We start from the raw sequence: 25,418 nt of genomic DNA, 5'->3' as shown, positions 1-25,418 counted from the left end.
ATAGTAATAAGTACTCAGTAATTTGTGTTCTCAAAAATTATCCAATTATCAGATTTTACTATGATTATTGTTTATTAATGCAGTAAAGTGGTCACAACAAGAAATCTCATAACAGGTGTTTATTAAAGGCTCATGGGACACTCATGTAACTTGTTTATCATGTACAAAATGTACACGACTGTTTGATGTTGCATGTGTTGCCTATGGTCAGATTACACTTAGGACCTTGCTGAAAGTTGTAACAAGTATCTAAAGAGGCATGTTCTTCCTTCTGTATCAATTAAATTTCACGTAGACAAGGCAGTCTGGGCAGTTGATGCCTTCAGTCTAAATTGGGATCAACTCTTTGCTTAGTCATTCCCACCCTTCCTGTTGATTCCACAGGATCAGGATGTCCAGCTATTACTGACATTAAATGTTGTTTTTTTTTGTGGGGGGTACTAAAACTAATTTTAATTAGATAATACTTATCTGTCACTATTGGATGCCCTCCTCTCACCCCACACTGATGTCCAACATTAGCCACGTTTCCTGAATAGAATGAGGACACTAAAGAGCATGGGCAGATGATATTTATCATATTGGGACGATGTGATTGTTTTAGACAAATCTCTTGAACATGGAGTTGGTGCATCTAGCATTGAAGAGGTCTTTCCATGTGGAAACGTGAAGCTCAATAATATTGAGAGGTAAGTATTACATAAATTAAAATTTTACTCTTCCCCAAAAATTTACATTTTTAGATTACTTAACTACATGATTCTAAAGCCCATGGGTCAACTGGCCACATCTTATGCTTTTTCTTTAAATATATTTTCTAAGGTACCCCACCACCAGTTTGTTTGTACCTCCAGTATAGCTTGATGGATAAATTAATGCACAAAAATACCTATTTCATTTAGCTGAGTTATTCATTAATTTTGAATTATTAACTGATTCTTGGTAGGTTTAATTGTTTTTTATCAGTGTAATCTCATTTGTGTTCTGCACCAAGTTGAAGTATCCAATGCTAACGACCAGTATGCTGGAGTTTATTTTGCAGTTCAGGTCCATTTTAGTGAAAAGGTGGGATTTTTGAATAAACAAACATAGAAGCTAAACACTGTCATCTATATACAATATTTTCAGTTTCTAGTTTTAGTATTTTTCCAAAAAGAATTGGAAAATAGAAATTGAAGAAAATAAATGTCCTCAAATTTGAAAATATGCACAGTAATTAGTTTGAAGAATTGTACATTTATTGTACAAATTCATCAAATTAGACTTGCCCACACAAATATCAGTGCAGTACTAACCCATTTGGTTTGAAATAAAGTTAGCAACTGCCTGATATTAAGTAAGTTGGAAATTATGAATGAATGAAATGACTAAGTTTTACACTCTGTTTACATCCTTCAGGCTTTTCCTTTAACTCTGCCATTTATATCCAGGTTAACATTTTAATTGCATTTCATTTTTATTAAAGCTACACAATTCATTTCTCTTATTTATTTTACAAATATTAGATATTTGTCCTCCCTGGTTGAGATATGGTATTCCATAAATCTCTGTTTATTTTGGGTTTTTTAAGATTTAGTCATGGTACGTTTATTGAAGATAACAAAAGCTATCAAGATGATGATTCTGTTCAGGCTTTACCTTTTGGAAACCAGAATAATTGTCATGGTTAACTATAATGTAAAGTTGTTGATGCATTTCAGCCTTTTTTCCCTTTTGGAAACCAGACTAATTATTATGGTTGTAACATCAGTTGTTTGATGCACTTAAGGCTTTTATCCCATTTGGAAACCAGACTAATCATTATGGTTGTAACATCAGTTGGTTGATGCACTTAAGGCTTTTTTTTTCCTTTTGGAATCCAGACTAATCATTATGGTTGTAACATCAATTGGTTGATGCGTTTAAGGCTTTTTTCCCATTTGGAAACCAGACTAATCATTATGGTTGTAACATCAATTGGTTGATGCACTTAAGGCTTTTTCCCTTTTTCAAACCAGACTAATCATTATGGTTGTAACATCAATTGGTTGATGCGTTTAAGGCTTTTTTCCCATTTGGAAACCAGAATCATCATTATGGTTAAAAACATCAGATAATTGTCTACTCATCTGAACTTGGTATTTTTTTGAACTCACACAAAAATAAAAAATAAAAAATTCTATCTATTTTATAAAAAAATTCTGAGCATATTTTGGACTTTTGGACACAATCTTATTTTCAAGCCTGATCTTTTGCATTATTGATGTTTCTTCTCAGATTTCCCCTAAAGAGCCCGACTTTGAGGACAAGTTCAGCAAAGAGTTTTAGAAATCCATCGATCAGCAATTTATCTTGGAAGAATTCTATGGCTGGAACAGAGGTAAGCTGACTCAACTGAGTCACTGCTCCACCATACCAACAAAGTAGTGGCAAATGAAATTGGCCACGCTTATGGTGAATGTAAATGATGTGTTGGACATGAGCACAAGTTACAAAGTTATAATAAAAGTGGAAATGTGAACGCCAAGTACATACTTGACTAAAGTATCAACAGACTTCATGGCAGTAAGGAGTTGTTCGCACAAGATTTGGGTCGGTACTATCCATTCATGAGAGTAATTATAATCATTTGCATCTCTTTGACAGGACACAATATAATTTCTGTCATTGATGTTGATTGAGTCAGCTGAGAAAAGTGAGGATTTCTTTAGTTTACCATAAGGCCATGTGAGTTTATGGTATGGTTCTTAGTCTGCCTTGGGTTTTCAGTCATTCATCATCCATTTACTGCTCCCCGAGTGGCCGAGTGGTCTAAAGCGCTCACTGTTACAGATCACTGCTGTCTCACCTCTGTCTGCGTGGGTTTGAGTCTCAGATTCAACCAATGTGGGTATGTGAAGAAGCTTGCCAGTAGCTTCTTGTGGGTTGGTGGTTCTTTCCCGGGTTTCCCCGGTTCTTCCTCCACCATTAATACTGGCCGCCATGTATAGCCTATCTTGTGCTGAAAAATGGTGTTAAACCCTACAACAACAACAACAACAACCATTTACTGCTCACAATTACTATTTACAAATACTTGGTAACCACTTAGCAAAATTATACCAGATTTGAAAGTATCCTGGCATGAAACTCTTGAATTTGTTCACATGGTGCCAATCTACCATCGGATATGGCCATTGTTGCTAAAAATGGAAGGCCTTTAAATGACTTATCAAAACTGGTTCAAAAGAATTAGACTAAAGTTAAGGAAAAGAATCTTGGTATAGATTGCTTTCAGTTTTATAGTTATGGTGCTGATCTACCATCAGATATGGTAGCCATTACTAAATGTAGAGAGAAGCTGAAAAAATACTTTTTTATCAAACACTATTCAACAGAATGTCATAAAAATTGACAGAAAGAATCCCGACATAAAGGGCTTTCAAATTTTTACAGATGATACGAATCCACTATCAAATATGGCTGTCAGAACTTAAAATAGACACAATTTTAAATGACTTCTTTTTTTGAAACTACTTAGCAGAAATTTACCAAACTTTTTAGAAGGCATTCTGGTAAAAAAGGCTTTCAGATTTGCACAAATTATGCCAATTTGCCATCAATATTGCAACCAGTACTGAAAATGGAACATACATTAAATGCCTTCTTTTCAAAATGAAATCAATAGAAAAACCTTAAGCAATTTCTGAAAGACCATTTAACAGACTTTGATCAAATTTGATAAAAAGATTGAATACTTTTCAGATTTGTACAAATGATGTTGTTCACTTAAAAAACTTTATTTAAAAGAAAAACTGCTAACAGAATTTGGCCAACTTTGACTCAAAGTTTCATAGCATAGGGCCATTTTAATATTGGACAAATGATGTGTACCATCAATGTGGATGATAAACTAGAGAAACCTTGAATCAGTTGTTTTTATAACATTTGTAATAAACAGAATCTAAGTTATGAAACAGGGCCAAGTCCTTTGGCTGGGATAGATCCAGGGCACAATGCTTGTTGTATAAATAAATGACTTGTCCTTTTATGTTGACAGTGACTTTATGTGCATGGTTTAGGAAAAAAATCAATTGCACTGACATTATTAAATAGTGTAGCCTAATAAATAGGGTAGCATCTGTGTGTTCCAAGTTTTTCTTTTCCCTGAACAAATTCAACGCATGTGTGAATTGCATTCACAACCTGACATGTTTCATCTTTCCATGTGATCAGTTTCAGGTGCACTTGGGTCTCTTGGTTCACATAATGATTTTCACATCCCTTACTCTGCAGAACTGATAGTTAAGCATGTCCTTTGATAGATATTGAGGAGTTACAATAACACACTGATACACAAGAAGGAATATGAATACCATATGAATGGATGTCAATTGCCAGTCTGTGCTTTGATAATATGATTTCATGATGCATTGATTATTTTAGTCATTTCCACTTTGGCCATATCTTACTGACTGCATTATCAGCATCCTCCTCCTCATCATCATTAACAAGTGATGAGTGACTGTCTTGCCTTTATTTTTTTACATTTTTTTTTGCTTTAGCCTACCACTTTTCTGTTGGTTATTACAAGCGAGCTATGGTCTTGCACAAGAACATCTGTAATTACCAGGGGATAAGCAGTAGACCGAGGCCAGGAAAGTGAATTCAGTCATAAATTATCAGCAGATAGGTGTCTTCTGTGGAACCTTTTATAATAGGTGGCTTAGACAGTGTCTTCTGTGGAACATTTTATAAGCAATAAAAAATTATTGGTAATCAGATATTTTTAAGTACATGTAGTCATAATTTTATTGATTACAGTCAAAATAGCCCTGTAATCAAGTATACTTTATGCAGACTGCAAAATCAAATGTTAATGACATTCACATTGAATTTTAATAGTGATTTAAATTACCTTCATAACTGAATTAAAAAATGACATAAATTGGAGCTTTTTGCATTTTTTGATAATACAGAGATAGTTTTTTTTGACTAAATTTAGTCGTAACACTTTGCTGTTTATTGCAGTAACTTTGCAGAATGGTTTTGGAATCCATGTGAGGAATGATTTTAAAATTTTCAGACGAAACCAAAGAATTACTTTTATAAATGTTGGATTGAGACTTGTGTGGTCCTTGAACAACAAGTAAGATGTCTAAAGATTCAAACAGTACATATAACCTTGCTTAATTTTGCACACTGCAGATTGCATGTGCATGTACTGAATAGAATCATCAGATTGTAATAGAGATATAGTTGATAAAAACTAAATCCAGTATTTGCAATACAAAAGTATCAATCTATTATTTGTGTTAAACAAATGTAGTTTCTACTCAATAAGAATACACACACACACACACACACACACACACACACACACAGAGTGTAATCCCACTGTAATACAGTGGTTGGGGTCCACAGAACCAGGCTGTGTTATGTACCAAATCATGTTTTAACCAACCAAGTCGGGGCCCCGAGTGGCCGAGTGGTCTAAAGTTCTCTCTGTTACGGATCACTGTTGTCTCACCTCTGTCTGCCTAGTTTTGAGTCTCGGATTCAGCCAATGTGGGTATGTGAGAAAGCTTGCCAGTAGCTTCTATTGGGTTAGTGGTTCTTTCTGGGGTTTTCCCGGGTTCTTCCTCCACCAATAATACTGGCCACCATGTATAGCCTATCGTGTGCTGAAAAATGGCACTAAATCATACTACAACAACAACAACAACAACCAACCAAGTCAGCTGAAGAAAATGATGCATGTACCAAAAAACTTACCCACATGGTGGTGGTAATACAAAATTTGTGCTTTTGTTTAAATGAAGACAAAACTAGTTTGAAATACACATATATTGACAACTTACATTTGTGTAATACAATCCATAATGTGTTAAGTACTGTCCATGTATGTGAAAAATCCATGAATTTGGGTATTGATCACATTTTATACAATTCCTATATTAGCCACATCCCATTAGAAAACACAACATGTATAAAATTGGTAGTCCTCATTTGATCTATATCCCATTGTCAACAAGCACGTCAGTAAACAATTCACTACGATATTCATTGTTGACTGTAGCACTTGGCTATAATTGATTACATGCTACATGTACATGTACTTAAATTGGCCTAGATTTTGGTCAGCTGGAGACGGCTTTCATCTTGCCAAGGCTAACCAGGGGATGAGGCTATTCATAAGGAAATCAAAACATGAACAAATTAAAAGTTTAACAAAGAACTTTGTGAGATGCCTCACTTTCAATTAACTTGATGGCCAGATATTTATGAATTCAAAAGATTGGAAATTTAATTTATGTTTTATGTCACCATTAGTACTGATTGTAAGCATAAACTTTTTTCCTGCCAAAAGGAAACTTTCTTGGCATAATAAACATGTTCCAGTCACTTTGGAAAGTGCAATAATCCATTAGATTCTATTGCTTTTATTTAAGTTTGGTGTTGACTTCCTTTAATGAAAGATGCTTTAGGTTTTTGTTTTAACACATTAATCCCTGGAGCTTTTTGTCATTTTTGCCTGAAAATTGAGTAGGAAATGCATTTGGAAAGCTATTTCTGAATAGACTTGAAAACACCAAATCCCCAGTCATCTTTCAATAACATACTGCCTAGTTGTGTTAGAAACATCGTTTTTCGTTGGCTATTTGACTCGCGCATGAGCAGAAGGGTAAAAGTTGGACTTCTTTTTTTTGTTTTTTGCTAAACGGAGCCATTATTTTTGTATGGAGACCACTCTTTATTCCAAATGACCATCTTATCTTACTTTTTGCAAAGGCTCATCTGTCTGTTTGCAGTTCATACCGGTTTGCCTTAGATCTGAGACCAAAAGGTCTAAAATCCGGACACAAAATCGGATTCTGACCACGGGCGAATTTTGGGTAAAAAAAGTCGGGTCCAAAAATTGAGGTTTTTCTATCTATATTTTGTAGTGCAACTAGAAATTCCAGATTATTTGGTATTATTGTATAACTACATCTACGTTTCTATAATGCCACCCACTTTAGTGTATAATGCATGACCATGATGCTACAGAGCTCGGCAGTAGGCTACTACCTCCTGTTCCTTAAAGATGTTGATAGGGGTTAATGTGTTAAGATTGTACTTGGTTTGCTTTGAGGAAGGGTGAACATGTTATTGAAACCGACTTTGGAGAACCAAACAAATGCCTATTTGTTATTGTGGTGGCAGCATATAATACTTTTAGAACATTGATTGAGACTGAAATGTTTTTATATGCTTTGTATTTATACAGAATGATCATTGCTTCATAGGTTATCACTTTTCTTTGAAGTTTCAGCAAAACTATTTTTTTCTGGGTACATTTATAAAAAAAAGAATTAGCTGTCATTTGGTCTTTCATAGCCATTCTAGTTCCTGCCTTCAGAGGCTGGTTGATTATAGCTTGCCTGTTTGCATGACTGTATCACAGCATATGGTACTCAGGCCAGATGTCAGCTTAAGATTAAGGTTTGTTTTTTTTGCACAAAGGATTTGTTTATTTAACAATAGATAGATTCCATTGTTTTTTATATCCACGTTTGTGACATCTTTCATGGTGCCTTTGAATTTCTCCACTCCAAACCCAAAATTATCTATAAAATTTTAAGCAGCCAACAGTGTTGTGACACAAAAATCGCCAGATGATATATTTCACTGCCAGTATGGAAAAAAAAAATCATAATGTGCATTATTTTCAAAAGCTGGAGCGATCCCTGAATAAATGCTGTACCTGTTATTTTTCATACACTTAAAAATAAAAATATGTTTTCATGTACAAGAAGATTCCATGTATATGAAATTTCAGGAGCCACACCACACTCTTCTTATATTGGAATTCATACGCAATCTCTTCCCCAAAATGATAATAAACCTTTTACACATTTTAAGTACTTTTAAGAAGAAAAATGTATTATTTTGTGTACAAGAAAAATACATGTATATGAAATTTTACGGAGCTATGCGATGATCATGTTATATCCAAATTTGTGTTATAATGGAGTGTTCTATAGCAGTCGCACTATATATATATATATATATATATATATATATATATATATATATATATATATATATATATATATATATATATATAATTTAGGAACTATTATCATACATTCTTGTGGAGAGTAGTTGTAGTCAATCTGCATATCATTACCCCACTACCACGATCATCTTATTTTACTCTTATATATTTTCACATTTTGCCCTTTATTCAAGTTTAAATGGAGCTGTGGTATTACCAGTATGCTTAAAATCAGACACAACTCTTTTCTTTATTTTCTTAACATGTAGTCTGAAGCGTCTGTTATTAAGTCAGCAGAGCATTGGTCTTTGTAATCCAAGGATTGCAGGTTTCATACATGTCCAAACCAGCCCAGGTTGTCTGCCTTTGTATTTCCATTGGAACGGCACTTAGCTTCAATTTCCTCCGCATCATATGGCCAATAATGTGCTGGAAGTGCCATTAGAAAAAACAACCAATCACATTAAAATACAGTTGGTAATGTAGTTGTTGGAAGTTTTCTATCCTAAACCTTTACATAATGATGGATTCTTTTTATTCTGAACAAAACGTGTGGGCAGAAGTCAGAATAATGTATTGTGAATATTGCTTCAAAAGGCAAAACACCCATTGAAAATTTCCTTACCCTAAGATAGTGTAAAAAGTTAGTTTTTCATGCTGAAATATTCAGTGTAAACCCGAGGTTTCATTTTAAAAGATTTTAGCTTTCATAGAAAAGTAGTTAAAATTGCTATGGTCAGTGCAATACACAGCATTGAATTTTGTACAGATAGCTTGCACGATGATAAAAATGTAAACTGAACAGGTACAAAATAAAGTTAATTTTTTGTTTTCATAAGTAATTATGTAAGTACAGTAATGTTTATCTTGATTATTGTGAAAGACTGTTTAAGTGATGATTGAAATTGTCATGGTTTTGCTACTTTGTTTACCCTATGCTTGTAGAAGAAGGTCAAAATTGTCCACTAGTGAGGATAAAGGTCACATGTCAGGCAGTATAGAGCTATCCCACACTGGTGTTCCATACTGGAAAACATGATCAGACACGTACAGGAATGTGTGAAGTAGTGTTCTGCAAACCCTTGTGTGAAACCTAAAACATATGAAGCAGAGTTGGACCAAGCTGTGATTGTTTTATTTAGTACTTATAATCCTAGTGAAAGAACCATTATATTGTAAGTCCTGTGGTTGAAACCATGTTCTTTTAAGCAGAGACACATTCATACATGCTGTAAAATTCTGCTGGCAGTGTGAACATTGAGTATGAACAAAGAGCGATTGATTATATTTTGAAAAGTTCTGTAATAAAACCAGTTACTTTGTCCAAAAGTGAGTTCTGTAAATTATATTTGTGATCTTAATTCAGATTTTGTACTGCTGTTATAATTCAGTTGATTCAGTTTTCAAAGTAATTTCTCTTGGGTCTGATTGCAATTGGGAACTGATTTTTAATTTAACTTAATTAAAGTTTCATCAGTCAATTGTATGCACGGTACAATTTTATTGGGAAACAACAACACAAATTGGGCTTCTAATGTAGCTTCTTCCATGCCTTGATTAGGATGCCTCAGAAATTTAATCACATTCGATTTCATTTTCAGAAACTAATTGAAGCGTTAGCACTTTGCTGAATATTATTCAAATTGAGCTGACAAAAAGTACTGTTGATCAAGGACTTGGCAGCCTTGATGAGAGCAGGACAAAAATTTGTACTGTAAAACTGGGAAAAGTAGCAGAACAACAGATTAAAATTTGTTTTTTGGCTCCGAAGGTGACATCATATATTTCTATATTAGCTTTAAGATTTACAGCTTTGGAGGTGACACTAAACTACTGTACCAATGTACTGGGTGCAGTTTTTACAGTTTTGAAGGTGACATTGTAAACCACTTTCCTAGTTTTTACAGCTTTAAAGGTGAAATTGTAAATCACTTTCCTAATTTTTACAGCTTTGAAGGTGATAGTAAACTAAGGTACCAGCTGCAATTTATGCAGCTTTGAAGGTGGCATTATAAACTGCTTGACTAATTTCTACTGCTTTAAAGGTGACATCAAAATGGTGTATTGGCTGTTATTTTGATAATATTTTCATGACCGAAAATTAACTTGTTTCAGTAGCAGCATCATTTTGATAGTTGTAATATTTTCACTTAACAACGTTCAGGCTATTTCAGCGTCCACTAGCTTATCAAATAAAACTGAATTACAAAATATCACTAGAAAGATACTTTAAAATTTTCTAGCTAGCATTAACTGATTTGAATTAGCAAAATGCAAGCTAGCTAGCGTCATTTTGAGCCATGATTTTGAAGTTGTCATTGTAATAGTTTATTTTGTTGGCTGTAGTTTTGACAGCGTCGATGGTGACACTGTAAATTACTGTATTGGTTTTTTTTCATACATGTTTTATTATTTTTTTGGTGTGTATGAATAATTATAGATAATAAAATATTGCTTGTAATTTCATATGATTTTTAAATACAAGTATATTTTTTCAAAACTAAAAAAGATAATAGTTTTATTTTAGAGAAAGTAGAAGACAAAAATATATATTTATGATTTTATCAAATAAATTGTAGAAAAATTAAAATGCTGTAAAAATTACAGACAATGAATCATGTTAAACTCTACTTGTAATAAACCGGTGAGTTATGAATAGCATCAATTCTAATGTACTGTGACATATCAATTCTAATGTACTGTGACATATAATTTCTGATGTACTGTGACATTAGTTCTGATTTACTGTGACATATCAATTCTGATGTACTGTGACATATCAATTCTAATGTACTGTGACACATCAATTCTGATGTACTGTGACATATTAGTTCTGATGTACTGTGACATATCAATTCTGATGTACTGTGACATATCAATTCTGATGGACTGTGACATCAATTCTGATACATGGTGTCATTAATTCTTATAAATGGTGACATTAATTCTGATACATTGTGGCTTTATGTGTTTTCATATTTGGATATTCATGACACATATCTCCATTTCCTCTATTTTTTAAAGGATAATTTGTAGATGTTGGGCTTTCAACATTTTTTTGAATTCATATTCATAACTCAACTATAGGTATAGAGGAATGCTTTGTTCATTGTGTCTTCTACAAAGTAAATTGTTTATTTTAAAAAGGTAGTGTGAAGTTATTTATTTTCAGTAAGGGTGTCCTGTTTACATGCACATCACTGGTGGATTAGGGAGTCATTTATTTCACAATTGGATAAGGTTGTCCTGTTGATTTACACATGGATTGTTCTTGGTGGGTACTTTAATTTTGTGGTCCTGAGCTACTGTAATCTCCATAAAAATTGGTACCCTGCAGAATAAAATTAATTAAATGCAGTCTGCAAAACATGATCTGTATGGGCCTGCCTTTGTAGGGACAAGGTTTATTTTAATCCTCGTAACCATTCTTCCATCTGACACTCATTAGTCTTGTAGTTTTTGGGTTGCCATAAAACTTGATCGCTACACTCTTCCCTAGATAACTTGCACCTGGATAACTAATGAACCTGCTCATTATGTGTGTGAACCATGGATCCCATTTTTGTCTGGAAAATGCCCCCCAAAAATTACCCTTATTTGTTGAACATGAAGAAAATAACAATTGGTAAACATCACCTTTCATAAGTTTTGCCATTGCTAGCACCAGCAGAGACATGGATGGACATGGCATGTTTTTCGATTATTTTTTGACAACAGTGTCAAGTTTATGGGACATGTGGGACATACAGTTGTGAGTGCAACAGAGCTTGTTATGAATTGCAATGAAACTTGGTACCTATTATCTAAGATGTACATGTTGACACATCTTTTTGCATCCATGATTTTGTTTAAAAGTTACTGCACTTTGTGACTAGCATATGGATGCCCATGTGACATAATTTTCTGAATGCATCTACTTTTGGGATTTTTAGTGGATTGCTTTGAAACTTAGTAAATATTATAGCCATCATGCATGTTCACAAATCATTGACCTAAGTATTTTCTGTTTTATTCTAGATGCTTTGCATTGTTGGTTGGGGTTGGGTGCAGGAGAGGTGGGGATATATTTATGTGAGAAACTTTCTCACCATTCATTGAGTTCTTTTCATTGTTCAAATGAATTTCCCACATGATTGAAATTCTTGAGAGATCTGTTTATATTACATTTCAGTGATAAACTAATTAGAACTTGAACAATACTGAGTCGTTGTTTAACAAGAAGGCAATTTCTCATCCTTAATACTTTCTCTTTTTTTGTTGTAATTTAGTTTTTTGTGTTTGTTTTTTTAGTTGATTTATGCATCTTTCTAAGTGTTACTCCCCAGCTTAAATTGTATGTTTCCAGTAGTTTTTTTCTCCCTACAATTGTGAAGTAATTGACAGATTTATAGTTTTTGGAATTTCCTGTGTATTCTCACCTCATTTGGAGAAAGTTTAATGAAGCATTGCAGTTCTTTTCTGAATCTCAGTTGTTTTTATTGCTGACTTGTTATTTTGTGGGATTTCAGAAGTCACTGATAGCTGAACTGACTTGTTATTTTGTGGGATCTCAGAGATCACTGATAGCTGAACTGACTTGTTATTTTGTGGGATCTCAGAGATCACTGATAGCTGAACTGACTTGTTATTTTGTGGGATTTCAGAGATCACTGATAGCTGAACTGATTTTTCCCAGTAAATCAGAAGTTGAACAGAATAGCTCCTTGCTGAGAGAAATGAGAATTCCAGTTTCTTTTCCATCAGTTGCTGTGTATAAACAGGTCCTGACAGCCACAATCAAAGGTATTTGTGTTTTTATGCCCCCAGTGTAATAGTTAAAGAGGGTATTTTGTTGTGCTGCTGTCCATATGCCTGCATGTCTATGCATAAGTCTCGAATCCAATTTTGTATGATAGCACAAAAACTAATTCACTTTGAGGCATGAAATGTTATGCACTTTATCATGGTCATAAGTATCTGATAGACCACCTACCTTGAGAGACCATTTGTGGTGGGGGCAAAAGGGACATTCTTGTAGGACAGGTTCTACTGTGTTTGACTTGGACTTGTAATTTGTCAAATGTACTCGCTGATAAGTTGAGTCCAACTGCAAACTGCAGAGACCCAGATCTGCCATTGCATAATGTGCCAGCAAATCTGGGTGTATGCAGTTTGTAAGGAGTGTAATCAGTACAACAAACAAAATTGACCATGATCTACAGGTGCATAGTGCTACAACAGATCAGGACCTTTGTTGTTTGCAGTTTGAGTTGACTTATAAGCAAGTATGTATGATATTATATTTCACATCAAATAATGTAAAATTTCCAAGCGATAATTACTTAAATAAATGTTAAGATTTGTCTTTATTTACTAAAGTATCTATCTAATGAAATTCTGTTTCTTCAGAACACCTGAATCTTCTACTGTTTGAAGTCAGCAAGAAGTATCACTATAGCCTTGCTAAAGTGGACACCTCAGGTTACCAGCTTCAAGATTCAGGTAAAGTTTATGAGGTGTAACCTACTGCCATAAAGCTAATTGTTTGAACTGACCTCTTGACTGCATTATGGCTGTCAATCAATTATTGCTTAACAGAATTTATGTAATTTTATTTCTGTTTTGCTATGAATTAGAATGACATCACAGTGGAGTTGTTTTAGTAAGACAGGAGGAAATTGGATCACTTATTTAGTTTTCACTTTAAAACATAAAGTATTTTTGTTCCATTTTTAGGAAATGTTCTGTATATTTAAAATCCTTTCTGACTCGTCACATAATTTGTAAATAAGAATTTTTTAAAAATAGTTATTCAAAAGACATACAGTGCGACCCCGCTATAACAGGGTAGTTTGGAGCCATAGAACCCAACCATTTTATAGACAGAACTGTGTTATAAGCAACCAGGTCAGTTAGCTGAAGAAAATGATGCCTGTACCCCACAAAATTTGCGGGGGGGGGGGGGGGGGAGGTAAAAATCCGGGCAGTAAAATACATGCTTCATTGGCACAGTAACCATCTTAAATTGATGCATATTAAATGAGAAATACACCTGCAGTGAAAACAGAGAAGGCACATATAATGTTTTACTTTATTTAGAGAACCACTGAGTGGTACATATACTTGGATACTGTTTACAGATACGTGTCTAATGTATAGCATGAATAGAGTATCAACACTGTCTAATGTATAGCATGAATAGAGTATCAACACTGTCTAATGTATAGCATGAATAGAGTATCAACACTGTCTAATGTATAGCATGAATAGAGTATCAACACCATGTACTCACCCACAAATCCAATCACATGCACAGAAATCCACAATACAAGTGATTCCATCAAAAATATGCACACACACAGACTAAAATTATTCAATAATTTTGTCACAGGTCATATAGGTCAGGATTCAGTGGAAAAACAGCACAGTCATGTAATGAATGATGAAGCACATTTACTTGTCAGTATCTCCCAAGTCAGTCAAAGTTAGTTTGCATTTTAAGCTGCTATTGGTAGCGTTTGTAAGCATAAACTTTTTCCCTGCAAAAGGAAACTTTCATGGCACAGTAATTGTGTTCCAGTCACATTGGAAAATGAAAAAATCCATCAGATTCCATTGCTTTTAAGTGTGGTTCTGACTTCCTTTGAAGAAAGGTTCTTATTGTAGATTGTAGTTGGCTTTCTTTGATGAAAGGTGCATATGTTATTGAAGTCAATGCTAAAGGACAGCTTTCGAGAACCAAACAAATGTCCGTTTCTTATTGTGACGGCAACATTAAATAATTGTATTGCATGATTGATACTGATTTTTTTCCATTTGCTTAGTATGTTTTCATAACAATCGGTGCTTCAGAGGTTATGTATATGGATTACACTGGTACATTAAAAAGTAAATAAAAATAAAGCAATAAATAGTATTGTTTGTCATTTTATTATCCAGCTCATCATATAAATTTGAGAATATTCTAAAAAGAAAGATGCTGCATAAGAATAGTTGAGTTACTTTGTCCATCATACACCTACATGTACTTTCCTTATTTTCTATTTATAGCCACTGTATATGATCCATGTCCAAGAAAATAGACATGCTTCTTTAATATAAAGCTTGGCCTCGCTGATACATTATATAATCAAGTTAGTTAATGAACCAGTCAAGTTAGTTAATGGACCAGTCTGTACTTTTAAAGGAAGTGATGCCAGATGTTAAACGAAATGGGCTTTATGGTGTGACTTGTGGATGAAAATTTTAAGATCAGATAGATCTTATTAAACTTCAAAACATTTGACTGATCAAAAAATGGACAAATCAAAAATATAAGAGTGATGTAATACAACACTCAGATTGAGCACATTATCATGCTCATTGCAGAATTTATGGACTTCATGATTATCCAGAGAAAGACATGTAGAGTTCAAGTGAGTGCTGAATATAAATAATTTGTTGGTGTATTTTGTTTTTGTATTCCGGTTCTAATACACATTGAGTTTGCCCATGTTTTGTCAGAATTTGTACCAGATGCAAATCCAAGTTAGTAGCAAAAATAAATACATGTTTTTCATACAGTGTGCTGTAATCCCTCTGACCCTTGCCACCCCATTGTTGATATTTGGACATTTATTTTGAAATGTAGGGTCCCAAAGAATCCTTTTGTGAAACACACAAACAAATCCAGTGAATGCGCGTGTTTAGTTCCTTACAAATATCACATTATGCTGTCAGATGGGTCTCTGAAACTTGAGTGGATAAAGGCTTTAAAGAGAAAAATACTACTCAAAAAGGTTTTTGTTTGTTCAGAACAATTTTTGGATGGAAGGCCGACTGCAAGAAATCCATTTCCAAAGCATCAATACATTCATTTCTCATGCAAAAGCACAGCAGACGTTACTCATCCCAGTTAAAGGTTCATGAATATTTTCAATGCTTTATTTAGCATCATATGATCCTGTTCAAGTTCACTGACTAAACGTGGCATCATCATCTTCCTGTAATAAAATTCACAAAGGTGCAGGATCTGATTTTTCACAAAGTAATCATCATATTGAACATTTTACAAACTTGTGGCCATCTTCATTATGCCACATAAAATGTTTACACTTTCTCAACCCTGTGCAAAACATAGTCAGTTGAACTTGTAAATAAAATCCTCTGCATCCTTTAACTTTTAATACAACATTTCCATTTTCACTCTTTACATCATATTTGCCCTTGCAAAGAGTTGCTCTAACACTGTCCATTTAGAATAAAAAAACAGACTTTTAATTTCTAGCAAAGTATCTCCATTTAAAATCCCATCATGACTTGCACATAAACATTTTGTCCCCCACTGACACATACAATCCACAGTCACTTACAGTCTGTGTTTTATAAATTTGTTGCCAATAAATTTTACATGTAATGATCCCTTATGAAATTGATGCAATCAGTTGTCTCTTTAATGGGTACTTTGTATGCACTGCTAGTTGTAATTCACAGTTTTTGAGTCTCTCCACAAAGAACATTTACACTGACTGATAGTTTCATTTTGCAGTTTATTAATATGATCTGCATCCAGACATACATATTTCTGAAAAAATGTTAAACATTTCTCCCAAGAAGATAAGCTTCCATGATGGCTATGATCATGAAGTGATATATATCACCTGTACAGTTCAAAGGTTCACTTGTGAAACTTGTATTCATTGTTGTTCTTTAATTTGAAATAAAGCTTTAAGTGGTGAGTTGTCAATAGCCATTTTAAACTTGGCCTTTGTCAAATAAACTGGTGTATTTCGGGCAACAGGCACTACTTCTCTGTCATCTTTAATGGGGCTGTCACCCATTTTGGGTTTTTTGAATGTAATATTTGCAAGGGGTTTCGGTTCAACATTTCTCTTGTACCTCTGTTCCACTTATCTGTCTTGTCAGTACATCTGACCCCAGTAAGATTATTTCTCCCAGCATGATCAGTTTTCCACAACAATGCACCGACATGACTGCGTGAGTGTCCTTTCTCTGCCATATATGTACACCACCCATTCTCAACAATATGGTACAAATAACTTAAGCTTCATATACTTTTTTTACTGACTATGATGAGTATTTTTTTTTTCATGATAATTTATTTCTCCAAATTTGATGTATTGTGCAAAATTGTATACACATTTCCACTCTAGAAGTAGTTTTAACTTTGTGAGCTTTTAAAGTTCTTCATTTCTTTTCCATCTACTGCTTTTGATGAGATTAAATAGTTGTAAATATCACCATACATGACGTCTGGCCAGTGTCTCATGTCATCAGTCCATTATTTTATATTGCAAAATACATCAGGCATTAAACATCTTGCATCAGACATTTCACTATTCCATGTAAGTTTCAGTTTGATTATGGTGCTTCGCAGTTACGTAATGGCAGATGCAGCAGAGGCGCTCCAAGCGGACTCAATCGATTCAAAGGATTATAACTGAAAAAAAATCTGTTACTCTGGAAGGTATAAAGGTAAAAGAAACCTACTGTGTTTAGAGCCTAGCTGTCCAAAGACAAGGTGACTTGATTAAAATATAAGGGATATTGCTTCTGCATGATAATTTTAAATCTACTGCACCTACCAAAATTTTACAGGTGGTTTGCCTTTAACAATACAAAGAATCTTGTAAATTTTAGAATAAAAGTTTTAATAACAAGATCTTAATGATCCTGAAAAGGCAGGTGGAAAAGTATTCTGTACTGTTTGCAGTGCTTTATTTTCATCAGTCTCTGTTAAAGCCAGACAGCATGGTGGCAAGAGTTTCAAACAGAACCCTCCCTGTAACTGTCAGACTCCATCCAAAATGGTACAGGTGAAGAAAGAGGGGCCCAACAAAGGAAAATACTTTTATTCCTGCAGTGCTTCCAGAAATCAACAGTGCAAGGTAAGTGTATGAATACAGAATATAAATTGTTAATTTAGACTAGATAACCACAATCATAGCAAAATAACAGTACACCATGTAGTGCCACATTTTTAGTGGTGGAGAAATTTTAATGATTGAAAAGTAGGGCTGTGTGAATGTTCCGATAAACTGTATATAATAAATATTGCATGCTGTTACAAAAACAGGCAAACATTCTTAATGGTATTGATTCCATAAAATGTTTTAAAATTCAAAAAACACATGTTTCACGTGTAATTAAAAACTATGTTCACTAAATAGAATGAATAAATTAAACGTCTTCCATATGAATCACTGTATCACTCACAACAGTGAGGACGAAAAGAAGAACTAGGTACTTGGTCCTAGATTCTATTCTGTCTGTACACAGAGGGATGTAAAATATGTCTGATGTACACTGATGGATGTACAATAGGCCTGATGTACACTGAGGGATGTAGAATAGGTATGTTGCCTGATGTACACTGAGGGATGTAGAATAGGTATGTTGCCTGATGTACACTGAGGGACATAAAATAGGTCCGATGCCTGATATACACTGAGGTATGTCCATTAGGTCTTTTGCCTGATATACACTGTGGGATGTACAATAGGTCTTTTGCCTGATGTACACTGAGGGTTGTACGGCAGCACTGATACACTCTTCTGCATGTCATAAGCGGTTACTAATGGAAGCAACTTTTTTGCCCTTGGATGTATCCCATAATGATATTCATCCTGAAAAGGTTGTGAAATTTTTTAACGAGAGTAACTTACATATAGAACTGATTTATCTTTACCTTTTTTGTCTTTACTTTTGTGTATTGTGTCACTTTTTTAAAAACCTAAATTTATTTGGTATTTTGTAGCCAGGATTGTGCTGATGTGCCATTAAACACTACACATAAATATACTGTCTGCATAACTAATTTTTAAGCTGTGCAAATAAGTAGATTTTCATTTTCTTGAACATATGGTAGAAACATTATACCATTTATGTTTTAGTATTTGTTGGTTTTGATTAAAATGGCTGAGGGTTTTCCAAATTAGTGTTAATCCTATCTTTAGTATAATGCTGAAGAAGCTGTCTAAAAGTCTGAGGTGGAATATTCCAGTGTAATATGCAACATTAGAAGATGAAACTATATCTTTGCAGCACTCAAGGTTGCAACTAAAATGGCTGCATTTGCAACTGGCAATTAAGAATTGGCAAGCATAAATTTTCAACTGGTCTCCCACTGGCAACCTTCAGAATCATAATGCAGCAACTTAAAAAATGACAACTTTTTCTTGCAGCAGCTTAAAAAATGACAATTCTTGTTCTAACTACAATTATCACCATGTTTTATGCTAAATTATATGGCATTTGTAAATTTAATTCACAGCATAATCCCATGCTGATTTTGAGATTGCCAGTTTTAGCAGTAAGTTGTCATTTTGATATATGAATAGTCTGGTTTACAGTCTATAAGTGGGCATTCTAATACATGATCTGAGCAGTCAACCTCAGCTTATTGTATGGATCTTAAAAGGTGTTGTCATGGAAATTTAGTCATCAGTAAAATTATTGTCAGTGGAACTATCATAAATGCAAATATGACTACCACTTTATTATCATCAACTATCAGAAAAAGAAAATGATGGTTAATTCCCTTTATCACTGACTTTGAGTATAGGTAATGTGTAGAGAGATAACATCCTGGCATGAAGATGTTTCAAATTTATACAAGTGATGGTGATTCACCGGTCAAATATGGGCGTCATTACTAAAATCAGAAAAACCATTAAACAACATCTTCTCCAAAACCACTGAGCAGAATCTGATAAATTTTGACATCAGGTATGGTCACCATTATTAAAAATAGAAAAACTTTTCAATGACTTCAAAACTACAGAAATGACTGTGGGAAAATTGGATAGAAAGCATCTTTGCATGAAGACCTTTCAGATTTAAAGAAATTATGCCAATCCACTGTCATATATTGGCCACTTTTCCAAAAAGTAATACACCCCATTTGGACAACAAAAAATTTGACAACATCTGGGTACTGAGGGCATTCAGTTTTGTACAACTGATGGTGACCTGTCATCAAAATATGACCATCCTTACAAAATCTTCAAGCAGCTACTTCAAAATCACTGAACAGAATTTTATAATATCTTACAGAAAGCATCCTGGGATGAAGACCTTTCAAATTTACACAAATGGTGCCTATCCACCATCAAATCTGGCCACCATTACTGAAAATAGGCAAATCTTTAATGACTTCTTTAACAAAACTTTTGAATAGATGTTGAAAGCATCCTGACACAAATACCTTTTAGAATTTTTACAAAATACTGCTGATCAGTCATTAAATATGGCCACCACGGCTAAAAATAGAAAAACCTTAAAACTCCTAGCTCAGAACACTAAAGAATGTCATGAAACTTCATGGAAAGCATCCAGGCATGAAGACGTTTCAGATCTATGCAAATGATGCCAATCTGCCATCAAATATAGTTGTGTTTTAAAAAAATAGAAACTTCATTAAATGACTAATCAAAAACTGCCCAACAGAACCTGACCAATTTGACTAATAGCATGCTTGCATAGAAGGCTTTTAAATTTATATACAGTTAAGTCCACTATCAAATACAGCTGCCATTACTAAAAATAGAAAAACCTTAAAATGACATTTTATCCAAACTGCTTAATGTAATATAAGTGACAAAGCTTGACAGAAAGCATCCTGGCATGTGGATCTTTCAGATTTAAACAGATTATGCTAATTCACCATCAAATAAATATGCCCACTGATACTTAAAGTAGAAAATCCCCTTTTGTCAACTTGTCATAAAACACTCAACAGAATATGACCAAATGTGACAAAATATCCTGGCCTTGGGGACTTTCAGTTTTCTGTAGTTGATGGTAATCTGCCATCGAATACAGCTGTCCATATTAAAATATATTAAATCTCTAAATAACTTATAGAGTACCACCAGGCAGAATTTGATAATATTTGACAGAAAGCATCCTGGCATGAAGGCTTTTCATATTTACACAAATATAAGATTTGGCCCCTATGACTAAGAGTAGAAAAAGACTTCTTTTTCAAAATTTCTGAATCGAAGTTGACCAAATCTGACAAAACATCCTGGTATGAAGACCTTTCACATATTTACAGATGATGCTTATTTGCCATTCAATATTGCTACTATTATTAAAAATAGAAAAAACCCAACTAAAAATGACTTCATCAAAATCTTGGATAGAATTTCATAAAACTTGCCTTCTGGCTTGAAAACTTTTCATTTTTGTGCAAATGATGCCCATCTGTCCTTGAATAGCACTGGTTACTGAAAATAAACAAAATCTTCATAATACTTTTCAAAAACCACTAAAAAAAATTTCACTGAATTTGACAGAAGGTATCATGGCATAGAGGGCTTTATACAACTGATGGTGATTTGTCATAAAATATGCTGTTATTTATTGCAAACCCAACACCAGCTCCACATCGTTCTTATTTACTTGGTGCCATTCCAGAAGGTGTAGCCAGCTCCGACTTAAGTGAGTTGTCCTTTCTCTCCTATGCAAGTTTCACTCAGGGCTGTTATCTGGATGTTGAATATGGCTGTTTCTCTACCAACTGGAACTGTTCTATCTGTTGGTCTATTTGTTAGTTTACTGCCCATTAGTGTGTGTATGTTCCTTCACTTTTGTCTTCTTGTTAGGTTCTTGGCTGCTAAGATGGGATTCCCATCAGCTGCAGTGTGCTGATCAGGATTAAGGTGAAGCAGGCAATGTTTAGGGCACCTTTTCTAGCCTCTTCCTTAAGCTATGGAGGTGGGCATTGTCATCCTAAAATGGGCTGCTTAATCATGGGAGGGGGGCTGCCAAGTTCCACTGCTGCTTTGGTCCAGTGAAAAGTGACCCTATGCACTAAAGCTGCCCATGTGAAGGTCTGCAGCTTCAGCTCCCAGTGTATCCTCATCTGCTGCTTTAACACTTACCCGTAGCCACTTGACTTGAATGTGTCTTGTGGTGGGGGTAGGGGAGTAGTGTCATGACTTATGTGTGAATCCAGTGGTATATAACATATGCAATGAACAACACTGAAATATTTTAAAAGAAAGCATCCCAATGACCTAGGTTTCATGGCCAATTGCTCTTGCATTTGGTTGTTACATATATATCAGCCAGGTGATCAATCTCAGGCTCTCTTGGATCTCATGCTTCTGATTTCTCTTTTATTTGCCGTAACTATAACCTTTAGTTTCTTCATCTTCCATCATTAATTTCCCAGTAAAGTGACTTCCACTCAATGTCTAAGGTGATCGAATTAGGGCTTACTAAAATTTGGTAGGTACTTGGAAAAGTGTTATGTATCAGCACAATAAAATATAATACATAACACATCCATACAATGATTTGACACACTGGTTGACTGAATATCAAAGTTTGCAGCACTATAAGCTGGTAATTGTTAAAAGCTGGCTGGATATGTGACCTCATAATGTTTATTGTGACTTACTCCCAATAAAAAGTTTTTCTACAACATTTACATAAATATACTAAAATGTTTTAGAATTGTGAAACTCGCCTTTTAGACTTTTGGAACATCCATATTGCTTTCACTGTCATAATTATTTTATCAGCTCTTCAGAAGTGCTATTGTTAAATATTAATTTGCAAGCAGCGAAACATGGACCACCTATGCAAGACACGAGAGGAAACTCAACAGCTTCCACCTGAGATGTCTGCGGCGCATTCTGCACATCCAGTGGCAGGACAAAGTACCCAACACAGAGGTTCTTGAACGCGCCAACATGAACAGCATGTTCTCCATACTCAGCGAGAGGCGCCTTCGCTGGCTCGGCCATGTCAAGAGAATGGACCCAGGTCGCATTCCCAAGGACCTGTTATATGGGGAGTTAGCAGAAGGTGCACGACCAACTGGACGACCACATCTGCGCTACAAAGATGTTTGCAAGAAGGATATGAAGACAGCAAACATCAATGTCAACGACTGGGAGAGCTGTGCAAACAACCGTTTCAGCTGGCGTCTAGCTGTCAGGCAGGGAGTTCAAAACGCAGAGGAAAAGAGAAGAATAAAGCAAGCTGAAAAGAGAGCTAAAAAGAAGGATAAGCAAAAGCGTACTTTGGAGCTATGCCATCGTCTCTCGTAGACGGACGGATGCCAAGAACAAGAAATTTGCAACTGCAATTATCTTCATTCAGCTGTCAAATATGTGATCATTATTTTCTAATTTATTTTCATGTTAATGTTTTTCACAATGTGAGCTATGTATATTTTATGTCGACCTCATAAATTTGAAAGGGTGCATTACCAAGAGATTAATAATACAGTCATACCTGCCATAGTGGACATAGGAGAAATAATGTACCAATGTATAAAGGTCACCTGCTTACAAAGGCCATGTGGATGATGTTTATAGGCAGGTTTCACTGTATAAGAAGTATTGAAGACAACAGGATGAGTTATGTACAAGGTACACTGGTGAAAATCATATTTTGCTTTACTTTTCAGTTTTTCCAATGGGTTGATCAAGTTATTGATGGAAAATCCAAAGGATTAAGTTCACAAACCAACAATAAATTGCAACTCAGTGATGCTGAAAGTCTGATGACCTATTTTAGGGATCATAAAGTCATTTTCTTCTCTGAATGTATCTTCTTGAAAAGAGTCAGGGTGAGTATAAAACACTACTTCAAGGGAGTTCCAGTAAGTAAAAATGGCAATCATGTTATGATTTAAAGTTGCTTATAAATAAGACATTATTATTATTATTATTATTATTATTATTATTATTATTATTATTATTATTATTATTATCATTATTATTATATTATTATTAATATTATTATTATTATTATTATTATTACTGTAGGTTTAGTAAATGCTGCTTATTTGGATTGCTTAGTAAAGACATGGATTTAGAGACGATGATTGGTCAGTATGAAAAATAATTATAATTTATCACTGGCATTAATCTATTTCTAAAAAGTGATTAGTTATAATGGTTTGAGGAAAACTAAGTGTTTCATGTATATTCCTTGGTGAAACATAAATGTAATCAAGATTCGTGTCCCAGATTTGTTTAAAAGCTACTTTGACTTGCTTGGGCCCTGAGTAGCCGAGTGGTCTAAAGTGCTCACCGTCATGGATCACTGCCATCTCACCTCTGTCTGCATGGGTTCAAGTCTCGGGCTCGGCCAATGTGGATATGTGAGAAAGCTTGCCAGTAGCTTCTTGTGGGTTGGTGGTTCTTTCCGGGGTTTTCCCTGGTTCTTCCTCCATTAAAACTGGCCACCATGTATAGCCTATCTTGTGCTGAAAAATGGCGTTAAATCCCATAACAACAACAACAACAATAACTTTGACTTGCTTGAAAATGTCTGGAAACAAGAACTGTCAAGTTATTGACTTTTGTTTCTATCAAATATTTCAATACTGACTTTCTTTAACTCAGATTTTTTTTATAAAATTATTTTTCTTACAACTTTATTTTGTTGCCTGTGGTCAATCATGGAGTTTCATAATAGATTGTCAAAATTGATGGAATAAACAGTGTAATATTTACCTTTCTAGTTCAATAGTTACATGCAAAAAATTGAGAGGAATTGAACATTCTTGCTAATCAGCATTATGACTGACAATGGGCTTTGTTTACTGTTTGCCACTGTTCATCATTATGATGAACCATACACTGAATATTCCCTCATGTAATTATCAGCCTATTTGACCTTGAAACACAAATGTATGGCAATACATCTTTCTTTTTCTTTTCAAGATGAATGACAATTGTATTGTCTTGGAATCATTTGTTACAAGAAGAAATTAAATCAATAATAGTATTGATAATAGACTATCACATTTTAGATGACTCACCATTGCACATTCCTACCTGTTTTCCATTTTATATATGTGTTAGCCCACCCATTCCTGATTTGCGACACCAGGATTTTCGGTGTTTCCACAGCCATGGAAATTCCTGGAAAAAAATGTTGTAATGAAAAAGTCATGGAAAATGATTTTATCATGGAAAGGAATGCAAAAGTCACAGAAAATTGGTAAATAAAATTGAAAAGTCATTTAATTTCACCCCAGACAGCCATTTCTTCAAAGGAATGGATTTTCAGGATCATTGTTATGGCAGTCTTCCAGTTTGCTGATTCCTCTAGATCTGGAATCTGGATTTAAGCGCACATTAATCTCCCTTGCTTGTCAGTTTATTTTGTTCAAGTGGGTGGATCAGATGCTGTAAGAGGAGGAGGAGGAGGTCATTTTGACAAAATAACCTGTATATGGTTGTCTTTCCTATGACGTTGATCAATATTATCATTATTCCCTTTATAGCTTTTGAACTTTCTAGCCTTTTTCAACATAAACATTAAAGAATTTAGTTGTTGAAAATCAGAAATTTGTCATGGTGAAGTCCTAGAAAAGTCATGGGAAAAAAACAGATTTATGTAAGATCCCTGGGTTGTAACCTTCAATCCATCAAATATATTTTTATGTTTTACTGATATGACTACATGTATA

General features: G+C 34.4%; 1 protein-coding gene across 1 annotated transcript in view; it reads left to right on the top strand.

Moving 5' to 3' along the window:
- The window catches only part of LOC149802639 (5'-3' DNA helicase ZGRF1-like), a 110,622-nt gene that overhangs the window by 3,386 nt on the left and 81,818 nt on the right, over window positions 1-25,418 (top strand). The window contains exons 2-6 of the mRNA XM_089951958.1: window positions 2,257-2,359; window positions 12,643-12,781; window positions 13,388-13,480; window positions 17,708-17,865; window positions 23,403-23,564. Of these exons, the coding sequence (XP_089808084.1) occupies window positions 2,257-2,359; window positions 12,643-12,781; window positions 13,388-13,480; window positions 17,708-17,865; window positions 23,403-23,564 (655 nt within the window). The remainder of the gene's footprint in view (window positions 1-2,256; window positions 2,360-12,642; window positions 12,782-13,387; window positions 13,481-17,707; window positions 17,866-23,402; window positions 23,565-25,418) is intronic.

This window comes from Sinohyriopsis cumingii, chromosome 3, assembly GCF_028554795.1.
Source record: "Sinohyriopsis cumingii isolate HCF-2022 chromosome 3, ASM2855479v2, whole genome shotgun sequence".
In the NCBI taxonomy this organism is placed as follows: Eukaryota; Metazoa; Mollusca; class Bivalvia; order Unionida; family Unionidae; genus Sinohyriopsis; species Sinohyriopsis cumingii.
The sequence above is the reverse complement of the archived record's forward strand: the minus strand, read 5'-3'. Positions and strand labels throughout refer to the sequence as shown.